We start from the raw sequence: 22887 nt of genomic DNA on the forward strand, positions 1-22887 counted from the left end.
ACTTCCTTGTTAAACCATTTTGGCTTATTTTAACAATAATTACAGATGTCTAGGTTCCTACTGCACATTTCTGCTCACATCACTTATAAACTGCAAAATAGAAGTCTTTAAGCATTGCTTGTTTTGTCATTTTGTTTTTTTTTAAATATCCCTTGCTGTCTGTACATTAATATCTATTCAACAGCCAATTTCAATATGCATTCTCCCGTTTGCACTCAACCAGCAATTTTTCAGTTTGTCTCCCAATATCAAAAAAATATGCTTTCATGTTAGCAAGCATTTTATTTTGATAGAAGCCCAGTTGACAGAGGCATGGGAAATAGCTTACATTTCACTTTAAATACAATTTTATATTTTTTATGAAAAATTCTGAAATTTTAAATATTTTTGTGTGTTAATTTTTACTGAAACAAAGCTTTAGTTCTGCTTGAAAAAAAAAAGTGTGTACACATACTAGGGGGGGGCTTCGTCACCTGCTCGCCAACCCCCATGTCATATCTCTACTAAAATATAGAGATATGACGGAGTAAGTCAAATCTTTTCTTCGTAAAAGACACCTGTCAAAACGTACTGATTGATAACTAATCAGGAAATAACCTGTGCATTTGTAGTGACGTAATTTCCCCACCCGCTTGTACCACATGATCCGCATCCCTCTTCTCCCATAAGCTACCCCACCATGCGGCCTTCTCAAGGTCGAATAAATATGTAATTATTTACCTGCGTTTATATAGGTCACTTAGGAAAAGGCCTTTTGCTTCTTCCGGTTCCATAATGCATGAAGAATATTGTTGCATCCAAAAGAGCAGGACTAAAATATTTACAAATATACAAACTACGTCGGACAATGGGTTCCTTCTAATTAATATACAAAAAACATTACAATGAACATCGAATGATGCTGGGCATGGTCATGTGTTAGACAGAGAAGCACATGCACGAGGTTGGTGAACGTAATGGAGACAGTTGTCGTGATGTGATGAGCGTTAGCATGCGTTCCACGTATGCGCTCTACATTGTTAACAGCAAGTGTCTGATTCTGCCCAGTAGCCCATTTGTGTGCCTTCCATTTAATGAAAGTAGAGGTATGATTGTAAATAGTTGAGTATTTTGTATTGTATAATAATAACATTATAACACACTGATCGAAATCTAATCAAGAAATGACCTATGTAATTATTTATCTATGCATTTGTATTGACATCATTGCCCCGCCCTCTTCTCCCATTGGCTCGAATAAATAAATAACACTAGGAGGAAAACCTTTTTAATGTATAGAGAGATATAAACATGAACCTAGTCTATTTCATTTTCAAAATAATAAAACGTAAATAAGACTAAGAAGATAAACAAATCAAAAGCCACTAATCTCAAACAGGGAATTATCTTCCCAGTTAATTTAGCCATTGTAGCATTGCCAGATGCTAAAGATCAAAAAGCGTGTGCTGTTTTTTAAGAGTTTCTTTTTACAGATTTCATTGTAATGGTCATATTTTTTGTAACAGTATGACTTTTTATTATGTTAAACTGATATTTTCATTACAGTGATGTTTGTTAAAATAAAACATTTTTACATGAAAATACCCCATAAATTTTGGGGGGAGGCGATGATTTTGTTATACTGAATATTTAAATACTCTAGCATTCATTATACCAAACATTTTACCATACAAAATTTAACATTGTTGTACATTTATATTTTGCCTTAAAGTTGGCAATGAGAATTAGTTGTAGTAACACCCCTCTACCACCCACTTAAGGTGCCTCCATAGCCAGGTGGGAAGAAGCAGCAGTGCGTAGCACACGCTCCTTGATTAGACCAGGGTTCGAGCCTGTCACCACCAAATACGGAGGATGCGGAAAGGTCAGGGAATGACCACTGCATATCCCGGAGCAATATGGCCTTAGTTGCTAATGCTCCTAAAAACCAAAACAACCACCACCACCCACTTAAGTTGCAGATTCACTGAGCACTCTGTTTTCACATAGAACCAACCCAATGAGGGAGGGGGATCTTAATTTTGTGTAGATATGTATATATATTTTTTATTCATTAAGGGTGATATAAGCCTAGTTTTAGTTTAATAAAAAAAATTTTTTTTACAGAATCAGGATTGTCTACAGGAACCAGTCATATTCCAAAGAAAGTTCAGCCTCTTCCCATCAATGGTGATATATCAAGGAGTGATACAAATCTAGTATGTGATTCTCAAGATTCACATGGAGAGAAAAATTCATTTAATATTGGTGATTCAGAAACTGATAATTTGCTACATTGTGCAAATCAGGTAGGAGCTGCTGTTCAGATTTTTTTTATTATTATTTTTATTATAAATGCTAATATTCTTCTGTGCGCTGACTTCTTCATCTACATTAATTTAAGGCAATAGCAAATACTGAAGTAGAGGAATAAAACAAAGTAAGAGGGTGATAATCATTGAAAATACATTTGTTCTATCACTTTATCAAATTCTTGTTGCATAAACATTCATTGGTGGCTGTCATAACCAATAACGTACATTGTTTTCAACCTTTGCATCATTTGAAAAACATTCCCTGCTATGTTGTTGTTTAATTGAACCAGACAGATTTGAATCACTTCACGACAAGGCCAGGACTGTAGAAAGGATGATGAAGAAGTTCTCATCCCAAATCATTAATGATCTCTTGAGTTACATATACTGTATGCTGCCTTGAATTGTTATTCAGTGATAGTATTCCATGTCTCAGTAGTTCAGGCGCTATCTGTAGACGAGTCTCTAAATTCCTTAGATATATACAACAGAGTGTAGTATTCACATGAGAAGGATGAAAATGTCATTATCTTCTATTCTGATGGAACAACCTTAAACTTCTGTGTTGGAGATGAACACGGATCCTCATTGCTTTTAAGCATATTTGCATTCTGGTTGAAAGTGGTGCACCTCCAGTTCATCTCACAATGCGATTTCTGACAGTGCAAATAGAAAAAAATGCACATCATTGGTTGTTATAGCAACCAACATCTGTTTATGCAATCGGTTTCCAAAATTTGATAAAGCAGTGGGATAATTTAAATGTTTTTTTTTGTGATTATAAGGAAAAATAAATATTATTCTCTCATTGTAATTGAAACTTAAAATAAATCAGTAGAACTTCGATTGTCTGTCGCCCTATTTACCATCAGTCTCTGTTAACTGTCACTTCACCCCACTATGCTGTAATGCATTGTGATGTTGGTGCTATGTGTCACTCCGTCTTTGTATACAACTCACTGTATTAGAAGATGAAATGCACAAGGCATAATTTCTTATGGGTTAAGGTAATTAACCATATAATATCGGTGTAGATACACCACAGTTTACCCATAAATTAGAACTACGTATGTAGTGTAAAAGGCATCATTTTAATTGTATCTCATATTGTGAGTGCTTTCACAATGAGATAGCTGGTATTGCACTACTTCAAATAAATAACGCTTTTCTAGTAGAGAAGGCTACTATTTATTTTCAGTGGGTACCACCACCTAGACAATCGTTTCGAAGCTAGTTGGGTTCGTCATCAGTGAATGGGCAGGTATCCTGTTAATGCAACATGCCATCACAGTTGTGAAGTTATTTCCACAATATGATAGATGCCAAGTGGTATAAATAATAATGTATTAGAAGATGAAATGCACAAGGCATAATTTCTTATGGGTTAAGGTAATTAACTATATAATATCGGTGTAGATACACCACAGTTTACCCATAAATTAGAACTACGTATGTAGTGTAAAAGGCATCATTTTAATTGTATCTCATATTGTGGGTGCTTTCATAATGAGATAGCTGGTATTGCACTATTTCAAATAAATAACGCTTTTTTGTAGAGAAGACTACTATTTATTTTCAGTGGATACCACCACCCAGACGATCGTTTCGAAGATAGTTGGCTTAGTTATCAGTGAAGGGGCAGGTACCCTGGTAATGCAACGTGCCATTCGAAGGCACCCACAATATGAGATACAATTAAAACGATGCCTTTTACACTACATATGTAGTTCTAATTTATGGGTAAACTATGGTGTATCTACACCGATATTATATAGTTAACAACTTACTGTATATGGTTGTACTTTAACCTCTTCTTTCACATTTTAATAATTTTTATTTAGTAAACCCATTGAAATGAGAGAGAAACGTAAACGAGTAGTGTTGACATTATCACAAATTTAAATAATCATTCATCTAAGAAAAGATGAAAGTGCTACAAGTATAACATCAGCTTATGGTACAGGAAGAACAACAGTAAATGATATCAAGCATGATGCAGACAAAATTGAAAAACCACGTGTCGAAAATGGAAACCACTGATGGTAATGTTAAAAGTCGTAAAACAATGAAGCTTGTTAAAAATGAACAACTGGATACTGCAATATTTCAATGGTTTGTTCAATGAAGCTTGTTAAAAATGAACAACTGGATACTGCGATATTTCAATGGTTTGTTCAAAAAGGTAGCCAAGGAATTCCATTGTTAGGACATGTAATAATCAAAAAAGCCATTGAAATCAATAAAAAAAACTAGGCAGAGATCTTTCATTTAAGGCCAGCATCGGATGGTTTGACTTTCTCCAATCCAATTGCTTGCTTTCTTGCATCAAATGCCTCTGCTAATGCTAATGCTAATTTTCCTAAAGTGAGGTAATTTTCCTTGGTAATTAAAGTTCATAACTCCAGATAGCTTCTGTTTTCTAGTCACATGGACCCAGCTGGTCGAGAGGCTGAAGCTTTTGCAATTACCAATTACTTCGCACAGGTATTCTGGTAAGTAAATTGTTCATTTACTTACCAGAATACCTAACAATTCTAACTGCGCAGCCAACACTCTTGATTTTTTTCTCACAAACAACGCTTCTAAGTACACAGTTGAGATGAATGGTCCTCTAGGCACCTCAGATCACAACTTGATGATGGTCTCTTCTCCGATGGAATCTTTCTCTCTTGGGCATTCTCAACCTTGTGGTGTTTGGCATCACAAGAATGCAAAATGTAATGATCTGTGAGATTTCTTTCTTCCTTGGTCGGATTACTGTTTCAAATCTTCTGATGTTAATGTTTGCTCAGATCTTGTCAGTGAAATTATTCTTGTAGGGGTGGAATCCTTTATTCCGCACTCCACCTGAAAACCCCATCCTTTATCTAAACTTTGGTTTTCCAATAAATGTGCTAACAATGTTGCATATCGCAATTGGCTTGGTTCCAAATCTCCAAGTTCAATTTGTTCCTACGCCAAAGCTTGCTACAAACTAGATTTCAAACAGTCTGAGAGTAGAAAACTTGCTTCTTGTCCAAAGTTAGCCAAGCTATTGCCCACAACTTTTGCCCATCACTGTTTCCCCCCCCCCTGTCAAAACCAGATGGTTTTATTGCCGCTTTAGCCAAACATAAAGCTTGACCTAGCATCTATTTTTTTTTTTACAAAAGGTGTATTGATGGTATTGGTAAACCACCTCCCACCATTCCCAGTACACTGCATTCAAAACCTCCTGTTGTTTTTCATCAAGAGGATGTCAGAAGGATATTGATCAATCTTGATGCTAAGAAAGCTCCAGGTCCTGATGGTATTTCTCCACTTGTTCTCAAAACCTGTGCTCTTGAACATACTCCTGTTCTGTGTCGCCTTTTTTCACTTTCTTATTCCAAAGTGTTTTTCCTTCTGCTTGGAAAGTTGCTCATATCTAGCCAGTTCCTAAAAAGGGTGACAAATCCCTTCCATCCAATTATTGTCCCATTGCAATTACTTCTAGTCTTTCCAAAGTAATGGAGAACAATTAACTGCCAACTCTTAAATTATTTGGAAGTTTTATCTGATCAACAATCACCAGTATGGTTTCCATCAATGTTGTTCCACTGGTGATATTCTGGCTTATGTTACCCATCTGTGGACAAATTCAATGGAAAAGTTTGGTGAAACTCAAGCAGTTAGTCTTGACATTTCAAAGGCCTTTGATTGTGTCTGGCATAAAGGTCTTCTAAATAAGGTTCCATCTTATGGTTTGTCAACTGTTTTTTGTAATTGGGTATCCAATTTTCTCTCTGATTGCTCACAGCAGATGATGGTAGATGGCTCACTGTCTTCTAACTTCTCCACTAATGCTGGTGTTCCCCAAGGTTCCGTTCTTTCTTTTACTCTTGTATATTAATGACCTTCTTCCATTGACCGAAAATCCTATCCATAGTTTTGCTGATGATAGCACATTGCATTCCACCTTCCAGTTTGAAAAACCTTACCCTGCACAAATAATTCCAAGTAATTCTCCAGTGGGGCAAAGATAACTTAGTGGATTTCAATGCGTCCAAAACTCAGACCGTCTTATATCTTGCAAAAAAAGATTCTTCTGCTCCTATGCTTATCTTTGATGATACTCCGATTTCTAAGCAAGAACTTATATCTTTATTGGGGTTACCCTGACTTCTAATCTCTCTCTCTCTCTCTCTCTCGGATTAAGCACATTCTAAAAAACTGAGTTTTCTCTTTCGTTCTCGTTGTTACTTTTCTTCTATTTGCTGTTCACTCTGTACAAATTGCAAATCCACCTAACATGGAATATTGTGTCCACATCTGGGAAGATGCCCCCATAACTTCCCTCTGGCTTCTTGATTCCATTTAGAAGAGGGGCAGTTTAGTTAATTAATGACTCATCTCTAACAGAGGCTCTTCACTCTCTGTATCACAAATGTTCTTTTTCTGGTGCATGCCTTTTATATTTTTCCATTGGCACTGTTCTGAATTGTGAATTGGCTTCTATAATTCCTGCTCTCTCTTCCAAAGCAGTCCAAACACCAGCAGCAACCAGTCAACATCCTTTTACTGTCCAACTTCAAACTCGCACAACCAACTTTTCTTCTTTCTCATTTATTCATTCATTTCCGTTGTTTGGAGCAGCTTCCATCGTACATATTTCCTGAAAATTACAATCTACAGAAGTTCAAGTCTAATGTCAACAAATATCTTCTTTCTTTAATCTCCTCAGTCTTCAACCCATGCATGGTACAAAGTATATGTTCTAATACCTCTCATGTTTTGGGTTTCATAAAAAAAAGGGGGGGGGGAGAATGCTAGAAGTAAACATATTAACAAAATACAGTAGATGAGTCATAGCATTGAGCTCAGCAACTTCCAACAGGGGCTTGTCGTAGGATGCCATATTAGCAGATATGTCTGTGCCATTCTGGAAAACTGCACCACCTTAGGGCACCTCCGTAGCCAGGTGGGAAGGAGCAGCAGTGCATAGCACATGCTTCTTGATTAGGCCGGGGTTCGAGCCCATTACCACCAAATACGGAGGATGAGGAAAGTTCAGGGAATGACCACCACATTTCCCGGAGCAATATGGCCTTAGTTGCTAATGCTCCTAAAAACCGAACAACAAACAAACAAACAGCACCACCTTAAATCAACAGTCACCGACTTAATCACTGATTTTAAGTGTCATAGTGCTACTACAGCCAGAAAGTGTTTGGGATGCCACAGAAATTCATAGGATGCTGGGGAAAAAATGCTACATGAATCTAGTCAGTCCTCATTAAATACCATCATCCAGGGTTTAGGGAGGCTGTAGGAGCTGATATTAGTAAAAGGATGATATATAGAGAGCTTCATAACATTAAATTTTACACAAGGGTTGCAATGTATGAACCGAACATTAAAGCATGGTGAATGCCAAATTTGTGCATAACCCATTGTAATTGGTCCCTGGAACATTGGAAACCAGTGATATTGAATGAGAATCATGGTACATAGTTTGATGATCTGGTGGCTCTGTTTGCGCCTGGTAGATTTCTGCTGAACATTATTAACCAGAATATGTGTATCATCATAACTGAAGTTTGGCATAACCAATTTCATCTGGGATTGTTTTTCATGGTTTGTTCTTGGACCATTGGTCCTTGTTCCTGGAACCATGCCATGCAGTACATTGACATTATGAACAGTTCTAGTCTTCTGTGGCAGCAATATGGGAGGTCCTTATTTATTTCAACATGAGACTCCACATCATACTGCATAACTTGTAATGATTTGATTTGATACAATGTGATTTGACCACTAAAGCTTTTGCATGGACATTCAGAAGCTTTAGTGGTTGTCTTCATATTGTATCATTAAAATGTCATTTGAAATATGTGTCTGGTTACTTTTAGCAATGTAACCACCTCCATAGAATAAATCCTCACAAATATTAGATTTGTGAGGCTTTGTTGTATATTAGTTCTATGGGATTAAAGTTAGCCTAAAGTTAAAGTTATAATAGGATATCATTAAAGTTCAAACATAGGCTGTTGACAATTAAGCATAGCAGCCATTAACATTTAATTAACAGAAGTAAAAACAGCATGTTGAGTCATTTATTCAAGGTTTTAGATTCTTCTGTTGTTCTCAACATGGCATTGCATTCTAACTGGCAAGCCCTCCAGTTAGTTTTATAATATTACAGTGTGTTAAATTTAAATAAAATATTTTAAACTTTATTGGTCTGATTCTTATGTTCATGGATCTGATCATTGCAATAATGTATCAATATACTGGAAACTATATTTTTTATTATGAATCCTGTGAGTAAGTACAATATGTCCTGCTACTCTGACTTGAAGTGCCTGCCCTTTGGAAAAACTAAATGTTATTATCCTGTTCCTTAGACAACTTAGGCAGCCAGCGGTTTGAAAAGGTAATGCTCGCTCTCTCTCTCTCTCTCTCTCTCTCTCTCTCTCTTTCTGTCATGCCTGTCCTTGGGAAAAACTAAATGTTATTATCCTGTTCCTTAGACAACTTAGGCAGTGTTTTTGACTAAAATCATTCAATGTGCCAAAACTGCTATTACGTTGAATACTTATATAGCTAATTTCTACTTAACCAAAGGAGCTTTCCTTTGTTTCAGCAACTCTGTATATTGCATTCACTCTGAATACATTAAAATGGTAAAAATAGTGTGACAAAACCTTTACATCTTAGAAATGTATGATGACATTTATGGGACTTCATGGGTAATTACAGTAGACCACTTGGCTTTTTGGCTTCCACTCCCCCCCACCTACTTATTATGCACAATTTGTGGTTGTTGTTGTCTTGAACTGATTGTATACTTAAATGCGCTCAAAAGGGTTATGGTGCCCTGAGCCAACTTTGGTTTGTTACCTGATCCCACCCATTCATAACTGAAAAAGATTTTGAACTAACGAGGATTCATCCTTATTTTTAATAAGGATGAATGGCCGTGACATCATTTCATCCAGCTTCAAATCCTTGACAATGGCATATTCAATTATTTGAATTAGAAGCCACAGACCGAAAAAATTAACATGCAAATATATTAATAGCTATTTTTTAAATACAGTGATATGTAATCATATTTAATATATGTAGTATACATTAGTTTGTTATAGATATATCTGTATTTCCCATTAGTGTTAATAGGGTTGTTGCATGCTGCAAAAAAGCTCTATTTTACTAAGTTCCACAGACCACTTTTATAACTTACATGCTGACCACAAGTAGTGTCTGCACACTACAGCTTGGGAAACACTTGTTAATTAATTCTAAAAGCATTGACACAGTTTGTGACATATTCAAATTTATCTCATAGAGGGGTTGGCTTGTAATGTTTATTTGGCTAAACTGTAGTAACAAACTAAAACTATTAAAGCAAATTTACCAAACAGATAAATTTGCTTTAGTAGTTACTTTTAGCGGCCAAAAATTCAGATCCTTAATTCCTTTATAGAACCGAGCATACATCAAACCTTCATAAACACCCCCCCAGCCTAAAATTTAGTGTCCCGAACCAATGCCACATTGGCTCACCCCTTAAGCCTGTTTTGTAGTGAAAGTGCCTCTTAAATGACATCGGTAGTGAAACCTATATGGGAGTAGCTTTCTGTATTTATCTATCCTGTCCATCAGATACTCTTTAACAATTAAAACTATTTATATACAATAATTTCAAATCACTGTGAGAAAGGACTTCCTGACATGTGAATTTGACAGCAGTTAAAGGGGTAGTAAAGGTAGTGAATTTGCACATTATAGTGTACTCACCTAGCTCAGTGCATTCATCCCCACCTAGCATTACTTGTCCACAACTCCCGGTTAGATATTTTTACATAAAATATTTCTTTTTAAATCCTTGAATTATAAACCATGTTATAACAAATTAATGCTGGGAAGGCATGACAAGCAAGTTACCTGTACATCACTGCTTTTACTAAATTATAAATAAGTGGTGCTGTTTTTGCTCTCCTGTACATTTTCAGTTGAATTGCTGTTATTAGGTATTCCACCCAGTCTGATTGTCATTTAGTTAAATTGCAAGATGTCAACTGATTTTATCCTTTGTTGCTTATTCACCTTTCCAGATCAATAATAAACATTTATTGCATTACATTCAAACTTTCTTGTTTGTTTTATGAATATGATTCTAACTTTGTACAGTGATGGAACACTTGATGGAATATCAGTTGATATTCAGGTGACATTTTTTTATGAGAACCCCAAACACGAGAGGTATTATAACCTATAGTACTTAGTACTGTGCTTGGGTTGGAGATTGAGAAGACGAAAGAAGATATTTGTTGATATTGGACTTGAACTTCTGTAGATTGTAATTTTCAGGAAATACGTATGAAGGAAGGTTGTTCCAGAAAATGGCAGTTGAATGAATAAATGAGGATGATGAAAAGTTGGTTCTGTGGGTTTGAAGTTGGACAGTAAATGGATGTTGGCTGGTGGCGGCACGTGTTCGGACTGTTTTGAAAGAGAGAGCGGGAATTATAGAAGCCAATTCAGAAGAACAGTGCCCATGGAAGTATCTGTTGAAGAGGCATGCAGCAGAAACAGTGCGTCTATGAGAAAGCGAGTGGAGAGACTGTTAGAGATGAATCATTAATTAACCTAACTGCCCTCTTCTGAATGGAATCAAGAAGCCTGAGAGAAGTTTTGGGGGCACCACCCCAGATGTGGGAACAATATTCCATGGCAGGGCGGATTTGCAATTTATACAGAGTGAGCAGCTGTTTGGGAGAAAAGTAACGAAGAGAGCGAAAGAGAAAACCAAGTTTTTTAGATGCAGAGGAAGCAATATTTGTAATGTGCTTGTGCCAAGAGAGAGATTAGAAGTCAGGGTAATCCCCAAAAGAGATATATCATTTTGCCTAGAAATCGGAGTGTCACTAAAGATAAGCATAGAAGCAGAAGAATCCTTTTTGCGAGATATAAGACAAGATTGAGTTTTAGAAGGGTTGAAATCAACTAAGTTGTCTTTGCCCCACTGGAGAATTACCTGAAGATCGGCATTTAAGGAATTGGCAGCAGATTTTCGAGAACTTGAAGCTGATTGAGCAGGACAAGGTTTCTCAAAATGGAAAGTTGAATGCAATGTGCTATCATTGGCAAAACTATGGATAGGATTTCCAGTCAATGTAAGAAGGTCATTGATATACAAGAGGAAAAGAGTGGGGGAAAGAACTGAACCTTGGGGGACACCAGCATTAGTGGAGAAGTTAGAAGACAGAGAGCCATCTACCATCACCCTCAGTGAGCGATCAGAGAGAAAACTGGATAACCAATTACTAAAAACAGTTGGCAAACCATAAGATGGAAGCTTGTTTAGAAGACCTTTATGCCAAACACGATCAAAAGCCTTTGAGATGTCAAGAGCAACTACTTGTGTTTCACTGAACCTTTCCATTGAATTAGTCCATAAATGGGTAACATAAGCCAGAATATCACCAGTGGATCGACACTGACGGAATCCATACTGGCGATCGTTGATCAGACGGAAGGTTTCTAGGTAGTTTAAGAGTTGGCGGTTAATTGATTTCTCCATTACTTTAGAAAGAGTAGAAGTAATTGCAATGGGACGATAATTGGATGGGAGGGATTTGTCACCCTTTTTAGGAACTGGCTGGATATGAGCAAATTTCCAAGCAGAAGGAAAAACACCTTTGGAATAAGAAAGTGAAAAAAGGCGGCAAAGAATAGGAGTAAGTTCAGGAGCACAGGTTTTGAGAACAAGTGGAGAAATACCATCAGGACCTGGAGCTTCCTTAGCATCAAGATTCATCAAAATCCTTCTGATATCCTTTTGACAGAAGACCACAGGAGGTATTGAATGGAGCGTGTTAGGAATGGTGGGAGGTGTTTTACCAAGATCATTAATACATGAACTCGAAAAAAAATGGGATGCTAGCAGGTCAGCTTTATCCTTGGCTGAAGTGACAACAGAACCATCTGGTTTGGACAGAGGTGGGAGCAGAGATGGGCAAAAGTTGCGGCCAATAGCTTTGGCAAGAGACCAGAATGCTCGGCTACCATTAGGGCAAGAAGCAAGTTTTCTACTCTTAGCCTGTTCAAACTCTAGTTTGGACTGATTAATAACTGCTTTTCAATTGTTTCGAGCTTTGGTGTAGGCAGAAAATGAAACTGAAGAATTAGAAACAAGCCAATTACGATATGCAACGTTCTTCTCTTGGACAGCCTTAGCACATTTATTGGAAAACCAAGGTTTAGATAAAGGACGAGATTTTAAAGTGGAGTGTGGGATAAAGGATTCCATTCCTGCAAGAATAATTTCACTGACACGATCTGAGCAAACGTTGACATCAGAAGTTTTGAAACAGTAATCAGACCAAGGAAAAGAAGAAAAGAAGTCTCGCAGGTCATCCCATTTTGCATTCTTGTAATGCCAAACAATACGAGGTTCGGAATAGCCATGAGATAAAGGTTCCATTGGAGAAGAGACAATCACCAAGTTGTGATCTGAAGTGCCTAAAGGACCTCTCACTTCAACCTTGTACTTAGAAGGGCTGTTTGTGAGAAAAAGATCAAGCGTATTGGCATGATTAGGATTGTCCGGTATTCTTGTAGGTAAATGAACAATCTGTGCTAGGTCATTAGTAATTGCAAAAGCCTCAGCATCTCGACCTGCTGGGTCGGTGTGACTAGAAAATGGAAGCCAGCTGGAGTTGTGAACGTTAAAATCACCAAGGAAAATTACCTCACTGTTAGGAAAGTTGGACTGGAGAAAGTCAAGTTGCAAAGAGAGGAAGTCAAAGAGCTCCAAATGATTAGTGGAGTTGGGAGAACGGTAGAGACAACAGATGAATTTTACACAATGAGGTAGAGAGATTTTAAGCCAGAGAAGATCAAAGAGAGGAGATTCCAAATTGCCAAGTCTTTGACAGGGAATATCAGAACGGACATATGCACAAGTACCACCTTTGAGGCGAAAGGAATCATACAGCAAATAATTTGGACATCTGAGATGAGCAGTAGTTGAATCAACTGATAACTGAGATTCAGTCAGAAAAAGTACATGGGGTTTGGAAGACTGCAAGTGGAAATGGACATCGTTGAGATTAGAATTGAGACCATGTATATTTGTGAAATGAATTAGGAAGTCCTTGGGAGGTTTAGATCTTTTCGCAGATAAGCTTGCTCTATTATTTTGACAATTCATGGTGTATTCAATAGTAAGAAAAAGTGGGTGGGACATGCTGTATGAAGTAATGAAATTTTTGGATATGGCGTACATGTGGTAAGAATATACCCAGATCCTTGACATAACGTGGCCTCGACAATGCTCCCCGCATACACACTACTCGGACTCCCTCCAGTCACTATCTGGCAGAGTAGAGGTAGCAAGATTATACACTAGCTGATCCGGAAGCTTCCTAGAGAGTTACCAATAGGTTCAGTCCGGTGTACTAACTAGCAGCCGGCCTGCGAACACCGTTTTAGAGCTGTACCCTCGAAATGTAAGGAATATTGGATCTCGCCACGACATTCATCATAACCTCAAAAATCATCAATCATACTGCATGATGGAAGAGATAGGGAAGGGTTGACCCGAACTTAGCTCTAGAGACTAAACATGGGTTCCACCACTTCAAGCCTCCAATAAGCAAAGTGGTGGTATTTCACCGGTTGATGAGAGTCATCTACCACCTAGTACTGCCTGGTAACATAGAGGGGCGGCGTTCCTCCATGTGGTGTGAGCGCCCCACCTCGACCCCTGCTTACGTTGGTTCACACCTGGGTGGTCACCCACCATGTACTTGTGCATGAAGGTTATACCCAGGATTACTAACAGTCCCACCATCGTGAAGGTGCAAGCAGAGGATTTGGCTGTCATAGACCGTCCGAACTTCGCCGAAATTGGGTCCACTTTGACTTGAGTGTCACCCGAATATCAGTTCCATCAGCGTTTTAGACTCCCAGGTAGCAAGAACAGCTTGTCTGGCATATCTGAGAGAATGTCTGTGACCAACCTCAAGGACCAAACATGGACCTCAAGGACATTCAAATCAAGTGGACCAAATTTCAGTGAAATCCAGTAATTCTGTGACAACCAATCCTCTGCTTGCACCTCCACGATGGTAAGACTGTAAGCAGGAGTTGAAGTGTGCCATCCACATCACATGGAGGAATGCCACCCCTTGGTGTTACAGGCCAATATTAGGTGGTAGATGACTTTCATCTACCACCACTTAGGCAATTGGAGGCTTTAAGTGATAAAACCAATGTTTAGTCTCCAGAGCAAAGCTCCAACAACTCTGCTCAATCTTTTCCTTCATGCAGTATGATTGGTGTCTTTGAGGTTATGATGAGTTTCATGGCGAGATCCAATCTTCCTTATATTTTGAGGGCTCTAAAACAGTGTTCACAGGCTGGCCACTAGGATAGTCCACTGGACTGGGCATATTAGCAACTCTCTAGAAGATGTTTGGATCAGCTAGTGGATGATCTCACTGCCTCTACTCTAACAAATAGTGGCTGGAGAAAGTCCAAGTAGTGTGTATGTGGGAGGCATTATCAAGGACACCTTATGTCAAGGAGCTGGGTATATTCTTGCCATGTATGTGCCCTATCCAAAAATTTCATTACTTTGTACATGTTCCCCGCCTTTTCTTGTTACTGAATACATTGTGAATATTCAAACTAATAAAACAAACTTATCTTTAAGAGATCTACAACTCCCAAACACTTCCTCATTCATTTCAAAAATATATGTGGTCTCAGTTCCAATCTCAAAGATGTTCATTTCCACTTACTGTCTGGTAAAGCCTACACTTTTTCTAATAGAATCCCAATTATTGTTTGATTCAACCATTGCTCATCTTAGTTGTCCTAATTATTGGATGTGTACAACTCCTTTCACTTCAAAGGTATACTTGTGCATATGTCATTGCTGACATTCCCTCTCAGAAATTTAGTAATTTGGAATCCCCTCTTTTTGACTTAAAACTCTCTACCCCATTCTATGAAATTCATCTGTTGCCTCTATCATTCTCCCAACTCCACTAATCACTTAGAACTTTTGAAACTTGACTTTCTCTGGTGCAACTTCTCTACTAGTGAGGTATCTTTGCTTGATGATTTTAATGTTCACACTCCACCTGACTTCCGATTTCTAGTCATATGGACCCAGCTGTCATGATGCTGAGGCTTTTGCAGCTGCTGCTGACTTCACATAGATTGTTCAATTACCTACTAGAATACCAGACAGTCCTCACCATACAGCCAACACTCTTGATCTTTTTCTAACAAACAACCCATCTAAGTACACGGTCAAGGTGAGTGGTCCTCTAAACACCTCAGATCACAACTTGGTGATGGTCTCTTTTCCAATGAAGCCTCTTTCTTGTGGCCAATCTCAACCTCGTGTTGTTTTGCATTTTTGCATTACAAGAATGCAAAATTGGCTTATGACAATTGGCTTGCATCCAAATCTCCAAGTTCATTTTCTACCTCCACCAAGGCTCGCAGCAATTGTAAAGCAGTTATTAATCAGTCCAAATTATATTTTGAGCAGGCTAAGAGTAGGAAACTTATTTCTTGTACAAATTATAGTCAAGCATTCTTGTCTCTTGGCCACTACTTTTGCCCATCTCTATTCCCACCCTGCTTGCATCCTGCTTTTCGTCTAACTCATGTATTAATGATCCTGGTAAACCACCTCCTGCCGTTTCCAGTACAATCCATTCAGTGCCTCCTACAGCCTTCCATCAAAAAAATAGCAATCTCGATGTTGAGAAAGTGCCAGCCCCCTGATGGTATTTTTCATTTGATTTGTTCTCAAAACTTGTTTTCCTGTGCTTACTCCTGTTCTGTGTTGCCTATTTACAATTTCTAATTCCCCTGGTGTTTTCCCTTCTGCTTGGAAATTCGATCATATCCAGCCAGTTCCTAAAAACGATGACAAATCTCTCCCATCCGGTTACTGTTCCATTGCACTTACTTGTACTCTTTCTAAAGTAATGCAGAAATCTATTAACCCCCAACTCCTAAACTATCTAGAAACCTATCTGATCAATGATCACCAGTATGGATTTCACTATTGTCAACCCACTGGTGATATACTGGCTAATGTTGCCCATCTATGGAAATATTCAATGGAAAAGTTTTGTGAATCTCAAACAGTTGCTCTTGACATTTCAAAAGTTTTTGATCATGTTTAGCATAAAGGTCTTCTAGATAACCTTTCATCTTATGGTTTGCCAACTATTTTCTATAATTGGTTATCCAGTTTGAGAAATCTTGTCCTGCACAAACAGATTCAACTTCTTGAATATCCACTACCAATTCCAAAAATGCCTTTACAAGGCATTTTTATAATGCCTTGTAAAAATGCTTTTACAAGGATTGATTTCAATCCTTGTAAAACTCAGTCCTGTCTTACATCTCACAAAAAGGATTCTTCTGCTCCTACACTTCTTTTTGATGGTACTCAGGTTTCTAGACAAGATCATATATTTCTATTAGGGATTACCTTGACTTCTAATTTCCCCTGCCATAAGCATATCACGAATATTGCTTACTGCATATCAAAAAAACTGGGTTTTCTCTTTCACACTCTGCATTACTTTTCTTCCAAGCAGCTACTCACTGTACATATCTCAAATCTGCCTACCATTGAATATTGTTCCCACATCTGAGGCTATGCTCCCAAAACCTCTCTCAGGCTTTTAGACTCCATTAAAAAGAGTGCATTTAGGTTAATTAATGACCATCTCTCTCTCTCTCTCTCTCTCTCTCTCTCTCTCTCTCTCTCTCTCTCTCTCTCTCTCTCTCTCTCTCTCTCTCTCTCTCTCTCTCTCATAGATGTGCTGTTTTTGCTGCATGCCTCTTCTATAGATACTTCAGTGGACACTGCTCTTCTGAATTGGCTTCTATAATTCTCTCTTTTCCAAACCAGTTCGAACACATGCTGCAGCCAGTCAACATCCTTTTACTGTCCAACTTCAAACTCACAGAACCAACTTTTATTCCTTCAACTTTCCATTTTCTGGAGCACCATCATATATATTTCCTGAAAATTACAATCGAGAAATTCATGTCTAATGTCAACAAATATCTTCTTTCATCATCTCAGCCTTCAATCCATGCACGGTACTGAGTACTGTAGGTTCTAATACCTCTTGGGCTTGGGATTTTCATTAAAAAAAAGTTTAAATAATTTCACATTGGTAGAAAATTTTAGGAATATTGAAGTCAACCCTTTCTAAGTACCATTAGGATTTTCATATCAATTGGAACTGACAATTGGATTTCTACTGTAGGGTCACTATTGATATTATTCATAATTTGGCTTTTCCAGGCATGCTCCAATAACTCAAATATGTTTAACATGCCCTGGTTGGGAGGATGTGGTGCTGTTGGAAGTTACCCATCAAGTATGTCCTCTAGTCTTGTTAGTAATCCTTGTGGTGTAGACCTCATAGATATTGTTCCCAAAAATTTCATTATTGCATACCATCGAAAAATGGTAAGTTTAATTCAGAATGTTGTAAATAAATATAACTTGAATTTTAATGGATTAAAAAATTTGCTTTTTGTTTTAATATTATCAAAAAATATTTTGAAAAATCTCTTTGCATATATAATGCATTTTTTTATGTAGAAATGAAATTGTGTTACCACAGTATATAAAACCATATTGATTTTTAATTCTGATAAGTTGCAGAATAAGCATAATTTCTGATGTGTTGCTTGCATACAGAAGTTTGGAATAGTTTCCAAAGGTTTTGTAATATTGCAAACATTCTATTTCTTAAGATGAGTTTTGGTTCACATTATAAAAACCTTGATAACCATAGAAGAAATTTATTAACAGAAAAAACTAATAAGATATTGAGTTAATCAGCTAAAATTCTGTATCACTCAGTCTTTTAAGCAGTAGAATATCAATGAAGATTTTCTTTGGTAGGTTCACCTACTTGTAAAAATTAATATTTAACTGTAGGAATGGCATCACTACTGGGGATTCAGAATTTGGATATAGTGATTCTAATTTGTACAAAACGAAGTGTGAAATGGAGAAGGGTTCTTCTTTTGGTTAAGCACACACCCTAAAACAATATAGCCAGTAGATGCAGGTTGTCAGTCTAATATTGAAATCAATCTTGTGTAACATAAGCACTGAGAAAATAAAGATAAGGGTAGAAGCCTGTTATAGGCCAAATGACTGCATACAGGTATGAGGGCCTCATTTTAAGAACGATGTGGATCTGTTTGAATCTTCGTGCATTAAGATTCATCTTGAGTTCTGCATACAAGTATGAGGGCCTCATTTTAAGAAAGATGTGGATCTGTTTGAATGGGTGTACAGAAGAGCAACAAGATTAGTCAAGGACAAAGGATATACAGAGGGTACTCTTACCATAAAAGACTTCAATTCTGCAAATTGCAGCACTTGGAAACTAGACACCTGCAAGGAGGCCTGACTAATAAGGCCTTAATTAGATTGAATAAACTAAATGCTGGCGGCATCCTTTCTCAGACAATATAAATAAGTGGACATAAATGGAAAAAGGATGGCTGTAGAATAGATATACAAAAAAGAGTAATTTTTTGTGAGACCAAACTACCTTTAGCTGAGGAATTAAACACATTATTTGTGTGTGTGTGTGTGTGTGTGTGTGTGTGTGTGTGTGTGTGTGTGTGTGTGTGCGTGTGTGCGTGTGTGCGTGTGTGCGTGCGTGCGTGCGTGCGAGAGAGAGAAAGTGTGACTGACTGATATTTTTATTTGATGCTGATAATTAATACTAATTTATAAGATTAAAGATTAATTGTTCAAATTATATTTTGAGCTACATTGGTGAAGCAAAAAGACTTCTTAAAGATCACCTGGAGAATGACATTAAGGCTATATGAAATGAAGATTTTATTTCAGCAGTTGTACAAGTATAGCAAGAATATCAGATGAATTCCGGTTCATTATCCGTTATTGGATACAAAAATTGCCATCAGTATCATTGTTGATTAGAGGCAATGCATATACAGTGCAAAAAATGTGTAATGAATAGGGAAAGGGGAATGCATATTCATCCTGTGTTCAATTCTAATACTACGTTGTGATAAAGCCTGATAGAAAGTAATATTTTTTAGATTTAATGCTGGATTGTGATAATGATTGGTAGCTGCAGTGTCAGTCATTTACACGTTAGTTTCAGTGTAAGTAGCTCTGTAATTTTTATTTTATTTATACAAATTTTATGTTATATATAAATAGAGATTTACAGTATTAAGACTTGTGAAATATTGTTTTATTGATGGAATATAATTTCACTATGCTTTAAAGATATTCCATAATTCTAACGTGTTCATTCTCCCTTTGCTAACTGCCCAGTTGATAGAAGCTGTATAACTGTTATACTGTCAGAACCCATACCTTTACATTTAACAGCTGCAACCTCTTTCTTCATCTGCCAACTAAATTGCATGATTGATCCTTGCTGATAGTTCCTATATTGTCAGTCCTATAATGTCATCTGATTTGTGGTAATGATCAAGTCTAGAATATTCTTGTCTCTAGCAGTTTCTCTAACATGCTGATACAAATAATAATCATTTAGTTTATTTAAAAATTTCCTGAACATTAACTAGAGTTCATCACCCACTAGCAAATACATAAGTAAGAATATCAAATAATCCAAGCTGTGAAAGTATGACTATTCATCCAATACAGAAGACATATTGCCACTCATCATTCAGCTCTTTGAGACATCACTGTCCTCTTCACTGAGAAGATAGGCAGAACTGAAAACCCAAATCACCATGTAAACTCATACCTCTTATTTATATTAGCTGTGCACAACCAATTTTTAATGCCAGTTGAATCATAAACCATATCATAACTACAATAGAGGAGTGGAGTACAAATATACTTCAAACTCAAATAATGGAAACCAAGATGATCATTGTATTAAACAGAACCATAAATTATTTTAATAAACCTGACTTTAGCTAATGCATTAAAAAACAAAAAAAAAAAACTTTTAAATTGCGACTGAAATCAAACAAACATCAGAACTGTTATATATAGTAGAAATGCTATATTAGCAGACTGAAAAAGTGCACAAATTTCCTGATGCCTCAAAATTTATAGACCATTAATGTATATACCAGACGTTACCTAGAGTTCGTGACCTGCTAACAAATACGTAAGTAGGAACTAGTGACATCTGAAGGAATTTCTAAAGATCTCTTCAATCGAGGCCGTAGTTAGCAGATCCCAGGCAGAGGAGTAGATGTCCACCTTTAAATTATTCCAGATTTTCCAGCCCACACACACTATGAACATACAGTTAGACATTTTTTCATTTATTTATACACACAATTTTATATACATTCAATTATATACAAGATTTATATATAATTTTATATACCTTCTCATATATATATATACATATATACACACACACACAGTGATCCCTTGCTTTTCATGGTCTCTCACTTCAGAGTTTGAATTATTTGCAGAAGCCCCATGCAGGTGGCGGGGAACAAAAATAAACTCCCTGTCTACTGGCAAAGCAACAAAAAAGCGTGGGTAACACAAGAATTGTGCCTGGATTGGTTTAAGCATTGCTTTGTACCTGAAGTAGAAAAGTACCTGCGGCTGAACAATCTTTCGTTCAAAGTTATGCTTATCCTGGACAATGTGCCAGGACATGCAGAGGAATTGACACATCTAAATAAAAATATAGATGTCTTTCTGCCACCTAACATAACTTCTCTCATTCAACCGTTAGATCAAGGTATAATTCGGGTGTTCAAAGCTCATTACACAAAATTGTCTTTTCGTCAAATTTTCAGTGCAATGGAAGAAAATTCAATATTGCAGATTGCATTGTCACCTTCAGTGCTTCACTGAAGGAACTAAAACAGGACTTGGTCAATGCATGCTGGAAAAAGTTATGACTGGAAGCTGTGAAAAATTCCACGAAAATCCCTTCTGCTGACCAAAAGAATATAAGAAATTGTTAACATGGCACATTGTGTTGAAGAGGAGGGATTGTCTGACATGGTACCTGGGGAGGTAGAAGAACTCTTACAAGATCCTAATTATGAGTTAAGACAAGGATCTTGATGAGCTTATACAAAGTTTAACTGATTTAGAAGAAAAGGAAGAGGAAACAAATGTGAACCAATGGACACTAGTCTTTTGTGGATCTATTTAAAGACTTAAGAAATTTAAAGCACAAAATCTGTGAATTACATCCTTCAAGAGGAAAGGACTACGAAAATTGATCTAGAATCAAAACAGACATTTGCACCGTACACCATGCTGTGCAACAAAATGAAGCAAAAAGAAGCAGCAGCTCCCTGTAACACTGTTTTTTCATAAAAAATATTAAAATTTTTCCTTTGTGTGTGTTCATATATGTAGAATAATTAAAAATTATTATTTTTTATTTTATTTTGATTTAAATGCATTGACAAATCTAATAAAAAAAAATCATATTATCTATTGCTCTTATTCTTATTTCATTAGCATTTACAAGAAGGAAAATATCACTTAAAAAAAAAAAAAAAAAAAAAGGTGTGGAAGAAATGAGCTATTGAACTTCTTTTGAACACTGACAGTTGGATGTACATTTATTTAAAAAGAAAAAATGTTTTTCTGAGAGGGGAGTAACCAGGGAGGGGGTATCAATTAATTGCGGATTTTTGCTATTCGCAGTAAATCTTGGAACACATCCCCTTTGAATATCGAGGGAACACTGCATATTCATTCTATATAATAAAAACTCTATGCATCTGTAACATGCTTTGGGTGGCACTTAGACGCAAGTCAAACTCCATCTTGTAAATCTGTGTTAAAAGAGTAAAAAATTATCTAAAGGCCTGAAAACACACACACAAAAAACAATTATATGCACCAAGTTCGCATCCATCAGAGGTAGTGAAATACCGATGGACACTCTCTATCCCACAGGTTGTCCGACCTGTGGGGGGGGGGAGTGGTGAAATGCATTTATACAAACAATATACAGTGGTAGAATATAGTCTGTCACTGACATGCCTAAAACTCAACAACAGAACAGGAACACTAAATAATCTAACCTATGAAAGGATAACTGTTGAACAAAAAACATTGATTCTCCATGCAGCTGTTATTATGTTCTCTTCAGCGAGGAGCTGAGGAGAACAGAAATCCCAAAATGACCAAGTAAACTCAATACTTCCTCTTATTTATACTAACTGAGCACCAATTTTTTTAATACAAAGTGCCAGGTGGGCAGGAGCAGCAGTTCGTAGCACACGCTTCTTGATTAGACCGCCCGTGTCCACCAAATACGGAGGATGCAGAAGGGTCAAGGAATGACCACCACATATCCCTAGAGCAATATGGCCTTAGTTGCTAATGCTCCTAAAAAAAAAACAAATAACAATACAAAGTGAATTGTAAACCATATCATAAGTAAAAGGAAGTGGAGAGGACAAAAAATACATCAACCTAAAATAAAAGAAACAAAAAAAAAAAACATATTAAACAAGCTAAATCATAAAAATTAAATTAATAAATAAGAGGAGGTCAATGAATAAGAGGTCCTTACTTTTTCCCCTACAAAACAAAGCATGCATTTTA

General features: G+C 36.9%; 1 protein-coding gene across 1 annotated transcript in view; it reads left to right on the forward strand.

Moving 5' to 3' along the window:
* Usp32 (Ubiquitin specific protease 32) overlaps positions 1 to 22887 on the forward strand; it is an 837997-nt gene that overhangs the window by 634145 nt on the left and 180965 nt on the right. Inside the window, exons 26-27 of the mRNA XM_090368859.1 lie at positions 2107 to 2288; positions 17614 to 17781. Of these exons, the coding sequence (XP_090224985.1) occupies positions 2107 to 2288; positions 17614 to 17781 (350 nt within the window). The remainder of the gene's footprint in view (positions 1 to 2106; positions 2289 to 17613; positions 17782 to 22887) is intronic.

Source organism: Mastigoproctus giganteus, chromosome 1 (assembly GCF_048544385.1).
Source record: "Mastigoproctus giganteus isolate SK-2022 chromosome 1, ASM4854438v1, whole genome shotgun sequence".
Classification (NCBI taxonomy): Eukaryota; Metazoa; Arthropoda; class Arachnida; order Uropygi; family Thelyphonidae; genus Mastigoproctus; species Mastigoproctus giganteus.